Source organism: Nematolebias whitei, chromosome 20 (genome assembly GCF_014905685.2).
Source record: "Nematolebias whitei isolate Nwh7 chromosome 20, NemWhi1, whole genome shotgun sequence".
NCBI classification, from domain to species: domain Eukaryota; kingdom Metazoa; phylum Chordata; class Actinopteri; order Cyprinodontiformes; family Rivulidae; genus Nematolebias; species Nematolebias whitei.
Window position 1 is genome coordinate 19,043,406 of NC_056517.1, and position 13,133 is coordinate 19,056,538.

At 40.4% G+C, this 13,133-nt stretch overlaps 1 protein-coding gene across 1 annotated transcript in view; it reads left to right on the top strand.

Annotated features, from left to right (window-relative positions):
- Positions 1–388: 388 nt before the first annotated feature.
- The window catches only part of odad2 (outer dynein arm docking complex subunit 2), a 394,037-nt gene continuing 381,292 nt past the window's right edge, over positions 389–13,133 (top strand). The window contains 6 exon segments of the mRNA XM_037694246.1: positions 389–460; positions 1,960–2,201; positions 3,728–3,885; positions 4,227–4,434; positions 4,612–4,718; positions 7,084–7,220. Coding sequence (XP_037550174.1) covers positions 1,978–2,201; positions 3,728–3,885; positions 4,227–4,434; positions 4,612–4,718; positions 7,084–7,220 — 834 coding nt within the window. The 5' untranslated portion in view covers positions 389–460; positions 1,960–1,977.

The window sequence follows — 13,133 nt, forward strand, 5'->3', positions numbered from 1 at the left end:
TCCTGTTTGTGGGATTCAGTTTGGTTTGGTGTCCTCAGATTGAAGAAGTCCTTCAGATGAATGACAAAATGTCTCATCAACAAAAGAAACCATCCAGATGACCTGACTGAACATCATTGGATTTCTGCCTGGATATATTAGCATGATCTTTGGTGTTTATTTATTAATTTTTAGATAGGATGAAAAAGAAGAAATGAAATAAATAATAGAGAAACACAATACTTGTGTACATATCAGTTTCTGTAAAAATCAACTTCTGTACTTTTATTATTTCTAGTTTTTCCGATTTTAAGAATTAATTTGGTAAAATTTGACACATTTCGCTTGCCGTTGTTGTTGACCGTATCATAGCAACTGGAAGGGGGCGTGCCACAGTGCTCGTGGCCTTGTTTCCATAGATACCATTGATCGCAACCCATCGATAAAAGTTGAGTAGCTAAATGAGACTGGCTGGCACACGGTAAGGTTGCTCCTAAAATTTATTTGGTTCCTACATTCATCGTATCAAAGTAGATTTTAACGTTTTCAGCGACCCAGTTGATTTTAGGGTAACTTTTAAGATTATTATTTTTGTTTTTAGTGTGGCTAACGAGGCGTTAGCTTCTGCCTGTGTTGAACGGTCGCAGGAAACCGAGCTTCTCGGTTTTCTTCCAGAAATATTACAGCACAGCAGCGACCAGGGGCCTCGTGTATGGAAGGTTATGCTGAAATGTATGCGCAGCATTCATATTAAATATTGGCCAACAAAAAAGTTCGAAAAGTGCGTATGCACAAAAATATTCAGATTTAATCATACGTCGCGCATGCGCGTTTTCATACATCCTGACGTGGTAGGCGTTCTTACACGAGGTCGCTAATTTAAACCACAACATATTCATTCAACCTTTATTTAGACAGGTAATCCCATTGACACTCGAGGACTCATTTACAAAAGAGACCTAATTTCAACAAAGAAAGATGACAACAATGGACAACAGCGACAACAATAAACAATTATAAAAAGTCATACTGCAGTTTTTTTTTGTTTTTTTTTTACAATTAGGATGGCTAAAAGAAAAAGGTAACAAAAAAACTTCTAGATTCTAAGGCGAATGTAGAAAACTAAAAACAGGAACATGTCTGCGTTGGACCCTGCCAAGAGTCCAACAGGTTCTTAAAGCCACTTAGAGAGGTCAAGGTCGAGAGCTTCAAATCTATAATCTATATAAATCTATATAATATAATTTCTTTTGTATAACAGTACTGTTGCAACATGCTTAAAAACGTAATTACTAAAAACTAAATTGAAATTAAAAGTTTGTTTAACCTAAATAACTTTTTAAGTACATTACCGAATAAAACTATATGAATTAGTCATTACTCAATATTTTCAATGAAATGTTGAATTGTTTGACCATAAACTCTAGTAGATTGCCAGGAAAACAAAAAAACAAACAAATACGTGTTTACTGTAATTTATGCAATCTGGTAGTAGTAATTATGCTGATTTTAGAAACTGATGCTGTATTTTAGCCTTTTCATTTTTTCTGATCTGTCTTTTCAAAGAAGTTGTTATTCTATATATTATTGGAAGTGTAATAAACACAGACTCCCATCACATTCTGTGATTTGACTATAGTCCAACATCTGCAACAGGCTGTATATATCTTCAAATAGTTTGTGTGTGTGCTTGTTAGTAACATTATCAAGTTCAAAATTTTGAAAAATAAATAGTTACAAAAGTCACGTTCAGTTAATATTATCTAGGAATACAAAAGGTATAAAAGTAAAATAAGTAACTTACTAAATATTTACTTGGTTGATTACATCATTTAAAGTTGTATAAGTTAGAGTAGATGTCCAGTCAAAAAAATGTACCAACAATTTTAATGCCAAACAGTTGTATCTGTGCACTTTCTACACTGAAGAAGAACTGAAACAACACGTTTGTTAAAGATTTCTTGTTCTCGTCAGTTTTAGAAAATCCCAGGAGGAACTATGGGGCAAACACTCACCAGGGCAGCTCAGTGGACCACCTCCACCTCTGGCTCTGCCAAACTTGTGTCCACATCAGTAAATGAGTCCTTGTTGAGAGAAATTCTGGGCTTTGTTGAGCAATTCAGCTCCAAATTCCCAGAGGAGGCAGAGATTGTGTTTGAGGAGCCACTTCAATGGAACACCACTTTGAAGGGATCTGAATTCATCACAGGATATGACACCAGGTTTGTCTGATAATGATATGCAACCAGGTGCTTGGTGCCTTGGTCCTCAGTATCAATGTGTCCAAGCAACCCAGACTGTGAAAAGCTGCATCAAGGTAGTTGCTTTGATTGTGCTTTATGTAGGAAGCTGTAGATATTTAGTTTTTTAATTTTAGTGTGGCAAAGAGAGCATTCTTTTTGATTTCTTACTTTTTTTGTTTGTTTATTTTCATTGCTATGAAGCATAGGGCACCAAATAATGCACTAAATGATCTATTCTGGGGGATGGTGCAGTGTCACCTCACAGCAAGGTCACATTTGTCTCTTGTCCTTTCTATGTAGAATTTACAAGTTCTCCCTGTTTATGTCAGTACTTTCTCAGAATATCAGTTTCCTACCACAGACTAAAAACATGCACGTTAGAATGATTGGTAACTTTAAATTGTCCCGAGGTGAGAGATAGAGTGAATAGTTGTTTCGTTTGTCTCTATGTGTCCCTGTGATGGAGGTGAGACCTATCCAGGGTGTCCCCTGCCTTTCACACAGTGATAGCTGGATATGAGCACCAGCTTCCTGTGACACAGAAAGAAATAATCAGGTAAATAAAATGGAAGTAGTGCATAGGCGTCGCAACCATTATATGTGAAGGGGACAAGTCCCTCCCACATTAAAAAAAGGTTCATTTGGACCCCCCCACTTTTACTATGAAACATTAGTTCAGGCGGCGCAGTTTCTCTTTCTTCGTGAACGAATCCATTCCACTTGATTAATAGGAGAATACTCAATCTAATAAAACTGCACTCCAGGTTTTCCTGGTTACCACCACCTCTATCCACAGAGCAGAAACTGTGCAGGCAGCCGCTGCTGAGTCACCTGCTTTGGTAGAAAATGCGCACAGGTGCAGGAGATGGAGACACCTCTGTATTGCTCACTCGCCAGTTTAGCAGCTTAGTGTGGGCAGTTGTTGACCAGGGCGTTGATCATCAACATATATTCATGTTAGGAGGATGCTTGAGTGCAGCGCTACGTCTATAGCATGTTATCTTAGCAGTAAGTGTGATGCTGTAAGACGCTGCAGGTGTAAGAGACACAGTGTGTTCAGGTGCATTAAAGTTGAAATGTCTTTAAAACCCCACACCTTATTGTCCTCAAGCTTCATGAGAAACATCATTTAGATGAGTGTTGAACACAAGTAAAAATGTCTAGTGGTGATGTTTTTTATTTCTCTATAAAGACAAATAGTGCCGATCTGACGCTCTGTATTAAAGTGTATTAAAGTTAAAATGTCTCTAAAACCCACAGCTGAATTTACACAAACTTGGTGAGAAATATGCTTTAAATGTGTGGAAGTAAAGCAAATCTAGGTGAAATGTTCCTTTTTTTTTGTACATTAGTGCACATTACTTTTGCGCACGCGCACGCGCGCACACACGCGCACGCGCTTTCACCTACACACATCGTTGTGTCCCCCCCACATTACAGATGCTTCTGACGCCCTTGAAGTAGTGTAATACAAAACAAATGATAATCCATTTTTTGACACTTAGAGACTCTGCTGTGCACTCGTATGAAAACGACAGTGAAGCACAGCCGTTGTTGCAGCTCTCTCCTCCAGATGTTTCTGTACGCAGCTTCAGCCAGCTCGCTCAGCTACTTCATCTGGCAGGTGATAAGAACATTCAAGAGCTTCGAACATGTATAGAAGGTAATTGTGATCAGAATTAAATCTCATTTGATCTCTGTACTGCCAGCTTCATAACCCACTGATTGTTTTTTTTCTCTCTTTGTTGTTTTCTGCAAACTAATCTATCATGCTGCCGATGACGATTCTTTACAGATTGAGCTTAATTTTAGTTTCTCGCTAATAACATGCACAGCATTTCAGACACAAGTACAGAATAAATTTGTTGAAATGTGTTTAATGGACGTAGAATGGTTACCATTAAAAAAAGTAAATGTGAAGAAAACAAACACAGGACCAGTGGTGTTGTTAGTTTAAAAATCACTCATTTTAAATCACTAAAACTTTTATCTTGTGTTGGTCAGAAAATAGAGACCCGTTGGCAAAGATTCTTGGTCCGATCTTTTCCACTCACCTGGAGAGAGAAGGTGCCCATCATGATGCTCTAAGTCCTGGAAACAAAATGACAGATGAGGATTCAGCTGCACACTCCAACACCAGAGCCAAGCTGTTCCCCTTGATTCAGAACGCAGACAAACAGATCCTCTGCAAGGTTGTTGAGGAAACGACAAAGTGGGTTTCGTTTCATTTCATCATTTTCCATCAGAGTGTCCAAATATCTTCTTGTCCTCTTCTTGACTGATTACAGCAGATCTTCTGATACATCAGCTGGTGTCTGATAGAAACAGGCAGCAGGATCTGAAAAACAATTGAATCCAACTGGATGTTTGTCCTCTTCTTTTATTTTAGTCAAATTGGGCTCAACCCCACCGCAGTGAAGGAGGAAGTGGAGTTGTTGAAGCAGTGGGGCACTGAAGGAGAAACGAAGATATTGAAGTCACTGCGATACACATCAGGTGTGAATTATCTCCACATTTCACTGATGATTAATGTTGGAACATCAAAATCAAAAACATCAAAATTCAGCACTCTGAGGCCACAACAACATGGAAGTCATTACATGTGTCAGGGGCGGACTGGGACAATAATCCAGGCCGGGAATTTTGATACCATCCCAGGCCACCACCACCTGATTAACGCAAACCACCAAGACTGAGTTCAATTGAGCGCACTTTGAATGCATGTTGTTTGCACACGTCTAACTGAATACCTACATAAATCTTTCTTCTGTGGTGCAAACTTAAAAACATTTGTTATATTAAGTCAGTTTTGGCCCACTTAGGTCCCTCAAAGTGAAGCTAGCATGTGGATATTAAGCTGTGCTGATAAACTGTGCCAGAGTTCAATTTTTTCAACACAAGTGTTTCTCTTACCTGCTCCATTACGAACAAACATTAATTTATAGCACTTAGCAGCATCCGCGGCCAGAGCTTTTCTCTTTTTTATCCTCTCTCTCTCTGCTCCACCTTTCCTCTTCTTTGGCTGTCTCTGTTGCTCCATTCTACAACTCAGAGATGCACGCACCGCGCGCCAACACCGTCGGGAGCGCGAGTCCTAGGGCGGGGAGGGGGGCGGGCGCAATGTGTGTGTGTGTGTCTCTGCTCTGTGACACACAGAAAAGGAAGGGAGGGGGCCGGCCCGGCCGGGTAATGTGCCAGGCTTTCTCCGTCGCTGCAGTGCAGCGTGAGACCTGAGCCCAGGCAAAAGTGAATTGTTTATTTAAAATAATAAAGTCCGTGCGACCCGAACCGAGCCTTTAGTCCCGTTCCTCGGCAACCAGGCCACCGGGAAGTGTCCCGTCGTGCCCGACGGTGAATCCACCACTGACATGTGTCACACTCTACAGAGTCAGTAGTCTGCAGATATTATTTGCTTCCCTGCAGGGTGTTTGTTTAGATCTAACAGATGTGCAGGCCTTCTTCATCCTCCTATTTTAAACTTGCATTAGACACCTTTAAACAGAAAAAACTCCATATTTAGTTTAAAACATGATGAAGTGGTTGTGTGGCCCACTTTCTTCATGTATAATCTAAATTTAAAGTAAACTGTGTTTCAACCCTGAACTCATGATTCAAATGTTCTTAAAGTTTTATTATACAGTAGTCCCTCGCTACTTTGCGGTTCGTTTATTGTGGTTTTTCAAAGTAAGAGATTGGACATGACACAATTAGTTGATTTATGGATGAGGCATGGGTTGTGTATTTAACAAAAATAATTTTAAATGATTTTACACAAGGGCAGCACTGGTAGAGCTGCTGCCACTCAGCGGGCAGGTCCCCGGTTCAAATCCTGGTCCATGGGCTTTTCTGGGTGGAGTTTGCATGTTCTCTCTGTGCATGTGTGGGTTTTTTCTAGATAGTCCAGTTTCCTCCCACAGACCAAAAACACGCATGTTAGACTGATTGGTAACTCTAAATTGTTGCTAGGTTAGAGAGAGAGAGAGAGTTGTTTGTCTTATTTGTCTCCATGTGTCCCTGTGATGGACTGGAGACCTGTCCAGGGTGTCCCCTGCCCCTTGCACAGTGATTGCTGGACATGGGGACCAGCGACCCCCCCCGTGACCCAAAATGGAAGAATGGATGGATTTTTCACCATGTGTGCAGCCCACAAGTGCAGGGGAAGCACCCTCCTGCAGCTGATCAGCTGATCTCCTGCTCTGTCACACACGCACACATTTCTCCTGCAGCAGCTTACTTTCCAGATGTACCGATAGACTTTTGTCTTCCAACTTAAAATTCAAAGTATGTCACATCGTAAAATCATAATAATCACGAAATATAAGTGTTACAAAATTATTTTTAATTATTTTAGAACTTCTATGTTCAGTTGTTGCAGTGTTGATCAAGAAGTACATTTCTGCTCCGTGCTGCAGAGCTGTGTGAAGGGTTAACCTTTTGATGTCCTGCTACACTTCTCTACAATTTAAATTTAAATACTGTATCATTTTAAATAAACAATCCATGCTGCATTGATTGTTTATTTAAAATGTTACAATATTTAAATTTAAATTGTTTTTTAAGGAGTGAGGTTGAGAGTTACAGGTGATGAGTGTGATTGCAGCCTGGCATATGTCATGACAAAGTCTACTGAACTTGAACTGAACTTGAATTCGGACTACTGTATACCTACTTCGCTGTTTTTCACTTATCACAGGTGAACCTGGTCCCTACACCCGCAATAAACGAGGGACTACTGTATTCTCATAAGAAAACCAAATATATGATAGTCTTTTTCTGGCATTGCACTTCTTTAGAAACATTTACACTCAGCGTTGTGACATTCTACTCTGTGCCCATGTTTTCTTTCTTTTATCTTCTTCAGATTTTGAGTTTCCAAATGGCTGTCGAGCTCCTCTTTGGAGACAGGCGCTTGGTGAGATTTGTTATCTTGTTATTGAGCCATGTGACTGTGAGACACTCTACGTCACCTGCAGCACTGCTGGAGTCTTTCTTAATGGGGTAAGATTAAAGAGAAACAACGGTTAATGAGATGAACTACAACTAAAGTCAGTATAGTACTGGTCCGATGTCATGTCTAATGATAAAGGTGAAAATGTTTTTATATGTTCACATTGATCTGATATTTAAGGAGCAGTGATTGTATCATTTTGAAATAACTAATATTAGGATTGTATTTAATAATAGCATGTAGTGGGAGTGATGGTGCAGAGGTTAGAGAAGGTGGACCTGTGGTCGGACTGGTGCCGGTTCAACTCCCTGTACTGACAACATCAAAATATAGGTGGAAAAGGTGAAACACCTACACCTGCCTCCACCCTCATTTGCCCCACACTGGTCTCTTGAGTAAGGTCCCCACCATCTGCTCCCTCAGGTGCCCTAGATAGCAGCTCTCTGCTCCACACAGAGGGCTGTGGTAGCCCGGTGGTCTGTGGTTAAAGACAAAAAAACACATGTTAAGGATAGAAAAAATAATTACAAATACAAAACAGTAGCAGAGTGAAAATTGTGGTCAATTTGTCTTCCAGCAGTCTAAGCCTATATCAGCATAACTAAGGGACAGCTCAGGAAACCCAAGCCGACCCTAACTATAGGATTTAGCAAAAAGGAAAGTCTTAAGCCTAGTTTTAATAGCTCCTATACGAAAAATGTCTGAGACATCAAATGGTAAATGGACTGTACTTATATAGTGCCTTTCTATCTGATCAAGATACTCAAAGCTATTTACACTACAATCTGTGTCCTCATTTACCCATTCATACAGCACTCTACTAGATCTCTACAAAGCTAATTGAACAAATCATTCTAAACAGACTAATCAGTGCTTTAGATCACATTCATACTCCAATGGGACACACATCAGAGGCAGTGAGGGGTTCAGTGTCTTGCCCAAGGACACTTCGGGATGTGACTGCTGGTGGATTTGAACCCCGAACTCTTGCATTGAAGGACGACTGCTCTAACCACTCAGCCACAGCCGCCCCAAACCTTCAGTGATTGATCCACATCCGGTCCCCTGCAAGACTGATTGGTCAAATCATGACATCACTTAAGCCACGCCCCCTGACAACAGGATGTATAAAGTTTTATGTTGAACGATTCCTATCTTACCCCTGTTACCTGATCAGCATGATAGTGTGTCCAGTGACCGAAGACATGTTGGTGTAACTTGCTTTCCAACACTGACAGTTTTGGGTGGAGCATGTGGGCGGCTCTGTGTGGCAAAGTATGACGTAACACAGTCGCCATATGTTTGGCTCTAAATTACACTGATTTGAGCCGAGGTGCACCAAAATCAGTATGATCGATCATTATCCACCCCTTGAACAGGAATCCATGATAAGTGGCCAATAGCCTCCACAGCGCCCCCTACAATATTTTTAAAACCTCAGCCCCAAGCCAATTTATGACTGATAATTCTGAAACTCTGTGAACATCTGTATCTTCTCAGGACCTATGAAAAAATCTCTTGGAGCCCTGGTCCAAATTCAACAGGAAGTCGGCCATTTTGGGTCAAAGGGTCATTTTTTTTTTCTAATTGCAAATTTTAACTAACTCCTTCAAGGATTTTGAAGGATTGCCTTCAAACTTGGTTAATATGCTCTTAAAACATTAGGGAGTAAAAGTTATCAAAAGCTTGCATTTTCGTAGATGTTAAAGGGGCGTGGCCAGGCCTCAAAGTTGTGCTTCATGCCTTTAATTTCCAAACGCTATAACTTTCACATTGAAAGACCGAAATGCACCAAACTTGGCATGACTCATCCCTGTTGGATGCCCGAAGATCCTCTGTTGTCATATTCTGACATCATCAAAGTTCAACCCCCTCAGAACAGGAAGTCACTTTTTTTTTTACTTTGAATGCTCCCTCTCTGATGCCCTTGACCTAATCAGGATGATCCTGTGTTAGAAGACATTTAACAAGTGGGTCTGACTTGATTTAAATTACAAACAGTTTTAGCTGGAGGATGTGGGTGTGGCAGTGTGACGAATTAAGAAGTGATGCCGTTGCAATACGTTTGGCTCTAAATTGCACAGATTTGAGCCGAGGTGAACCAAAATCAGTATGATCGATCATTATCCATCCCTTGAACAGGAATCCATGATAAGTGGCCAATAGCCTCCACAGCGCCCCCTACATTATTCCTACAGTTATTTCTCAGTGATACATCAAACGATCTGCACCAGATTTATTTTGCATCATCAGTGAGCACTTCTACACACATTGTGGTTGTTGTTTAACATTTGACTTAAGTGCACCCCCTACATTATTCCAAAAGTTATATCTTAGTGATACATCATCTGAATTGCGCCGCTCAAGGTGGCTGCATGTTGGAGCAGCTCTGTTACTTTCATTTTGAGAATTTGCTTTTGGAAACTTTAATTCCTCTTTTTCTGGATGTAAATCACAATTTTTTGGATGATTGTTTCCTCTGGTATTGGATGCTGTGCAGCTGGAAGGATTTTTACTGAAACTTTTTTAGTTTTGGACATTTGTTATGATGCGTAACCATGGCAACAAGACAGTTTTCTACAACCAACAGCAGCTGATTAACATCTCAAAAACTCAAATAATATCTCAACTACAGCCCCAAATCTCAAGTGAGTTGAAAAGGATGTTCTGTGGATGGATTCTCATATACCTGCCGGCTGTGCTCGAGTGCCTGACCACTGAGATCCTGGAACTAGCAGGAAACACGGCTCATGACAGCAGAAGGACAGAATCGTATTTCAGCACCTACAGCTGGCTGTCCGCAGCTATGAGGAGCTCGGCAGACTGCTGGGAGCAGCGGCCATCGCTCTGGGAGGAGTTCTGCCCAGCGTTTGGGCGGTCCTACAGCCCGAGGGGAACCGAGAGGCCAGCAGAGTCTGGGTGGACGGATCGGCCGCCATCTGCACCCAGTTTCTTAGGATCCACTGTGGGATGGACCTTTACAAGAGATTCTTCCTGCCTACAGCCATCAACATCTATAACATCTCTTAATGAAATGAGGATAACGAGTTACAACAACAAATAATTTCCCTCTGGGATTAATAAAGTATTTTTGAATTGAATTTGAATTGAATTGAATCTGGATCTGATTTTTTGTGCTTCATCAGTGAGCACTTTTAGACACATTGGTATTGTTGACTCATGACATCACAAAAGCCCCACCCACTCAGATAAAAAACTGTTGATTATTGGATGACTCTTCCAGCGTCGCACTGTGTAAGTTATTACACTGAAACTTTGTTCACTAACTGTTGGTTACCACACATGGCATGTTGAAAATCATAAAGGAAGTGCTCGTCAAACATTCGCCACAAAAGAGCAAGTCACAATAACTCTTGTTTGGAAGGGCGGATTTTGCCTATACTTCTAAGACCTGCAGCTGGACAAGTACTTACATAGACGGAAGGCAATGTTGAAGATTCGGGAAAAGCGCATTCTCGATGGCTACTGGGTGGACTAACTGGAGCTCCTGCGGTCGCCGTAAGGCCAGAGCGGCGCTTTGCTGTGTAGAGGGATATGGGGCTGGATATATATTGTAAATTATCAGTTATGAGTTAAGCTCATAAGATATGCATTTATTATGCAAATAACCTCGTTGTGTGTGGGCACACAACGAGGTTAACCCCAAATTAAATGTAAACTGAAATGTGAATTCTTTTCTCGTGTTTAAAGGGCATCAAATCAGTTAATACACACAGATATGCCAAAATAATCACAAATTTAGTTGATTTTATGTATTTTATTACAAAAATAATAATCTGTGCTATATCTGATGAAGATTATGCATAAACAAATGTAGGGCTGCAACCAACGATTATTTCAATCGATTCATCCAAGGGCATCAGAAGCATTTGTAATGTGGAGGGGGGAACAATGATGTGTGTAGGTGTGTGCGCGGGTGCATGTGTGTGTGCACGTAAAAAAAGGTGTTTATTAGTGAACAAAAAAGCAGCATTTCACCTAGATTTCCTTTAATTCCACACATTTAAAGCATGTTTTTCACCAAGTTTGTGTAAATTCATCTGTGGATTTTAAAGACATTTTAACTTTAATACACTTTAATACAGAGCGTCAGATCGGCACTATTTGTCTTTATAGAGAAATAAAAAACATCGCCACTGGACTTTCTTTACTTGTGTTTAACACTACTCATCTAAGTTATGTTTCTCATGAAACTTGAGGACAATAAGGTGTGGGGTTTTAAAGACATTTCAACTTTAATGCAGCTCAACACACAGCGTCTCTTACACCTGCAGCGTCTTACAGCGTCACAGTTACTGCTAAGCTAAGATGATACAGATGTAGTGCTCCTCTCAAGCATCCTTCTAACATGAATATATGTTTATGATCAACCCCCTGGTCAACCACTGCCTGCACTAAGCTGCTAAACTGGCGAGCGAGTAACACAGGTACCTCCACCTCCTCCACCTGTGTACGTTTTCTGCCGAGGCAAGAGGCAGGTGGAGACGGTGGAGAGTTGGAGGTCACCAGGAAAACCTTGAGTTGAGTTTTAGTAGCTTGAGTATTCTCCTATTAATCAAGTGGAATGGATTTGTTCACGAAGAAAGAGAAACTGCGCCACCTGAACTAATGTTTTATAGTAAAAGTGTGTGTGTGTGTGTGTGTGTGTGTGTGGGGGGGGGGGGTCCAAATTAACGTTTTTTTAATGTGGGGGGGACTTGTCCCCTTCACTTATAATGGTTGCGACACCTATGGATTCATCGGCCGATTATTTTTCGATTAATCGATGAATCGGCAAAAAAAAAAAGTTTTAATTTCCACCCCTTTATTCCAAAATTGAACATTTGACTGACATAGCAATTCACACAAAAAACAGGTTGCTATCTGACTATTCTGTTAGTAAAATATTGAATAATAAAAAATAAAAGTTTGTCAAATAGCTTAAAAAAATAAATGTATACAAAAATATATACAAATGTATGCTTTATACCTGCACAATATGTAGCTACTTTGTAAAATGTGTCCTTGAGGGAAGAGTGTAACTTGGATTAAAAGTGTGGATTATTGTAACCTGGATTAAAAGTGTGGATCATTGTAGTGAAGCCTTCGTCTTCAACCATCGACAGAGGCCTCATGTCATTGACGATCATTTAAGGATCTTTCAGTGAAGACAGCTGCTTGCTGTGGTGTCCATGATGTCTGTCCATCATGAAGGCTGTCATTGTTTGTTGTTTTCTGGAATGGGAGAGTTTATATGTATTATAGTATAATTTACAGCAACTCAAGAAATCAGAATCAGAATCAGAATGCCTTTATTGTCATTATATGCAAGTACAATGAAATTAAGAGCCACTCCCTTTTTCAGTGCAAAAACACGCTTAAGAAAAACACACACTAAAAATATAAATAATGTAACACAATATAGATATAATAGCGCTATGAAAGTAAAAAATACAAGTATTTCGCAATTACATTGCCCATTATGGATATTAGTGAGGTAGTTTAAGTGATTGAGAGTATGAAATGTCAGTAGTATTGCACAATAGAAGTCCAGGGGTTTGGGAGGTTAGATTATTAAATCAGTGCATATGTGATTTCAGTGTGGTGATGGCTTTCGGGAAAAACTGTTCTTAAGTCTGTTTGTTCTTGTTCTGATGCACCTGTAGCGCTTCCCTGAAGGTAACAAGTCAAACAGTTCAAAACCTGGGTGTGACTGGGTGTGAACAGTCCTTGATTATGCATTCTGCTCTGTTGAGGCAGCGTGATGTGTAAATGTCCATCAGGGAGGGGAGAGGGCAGCCAATTATCTTTTGTGCTGTCTTGACTACTCTCTGAGTAGCCAAGAGCCAAATGCCTTGTTTCACTTACAGTGTTAGGTTCAGGCAAAAGTAGCTAAAAGAGCAATTAAACACACACACATACACTTACACACACACACACACACACACACACACACACACACA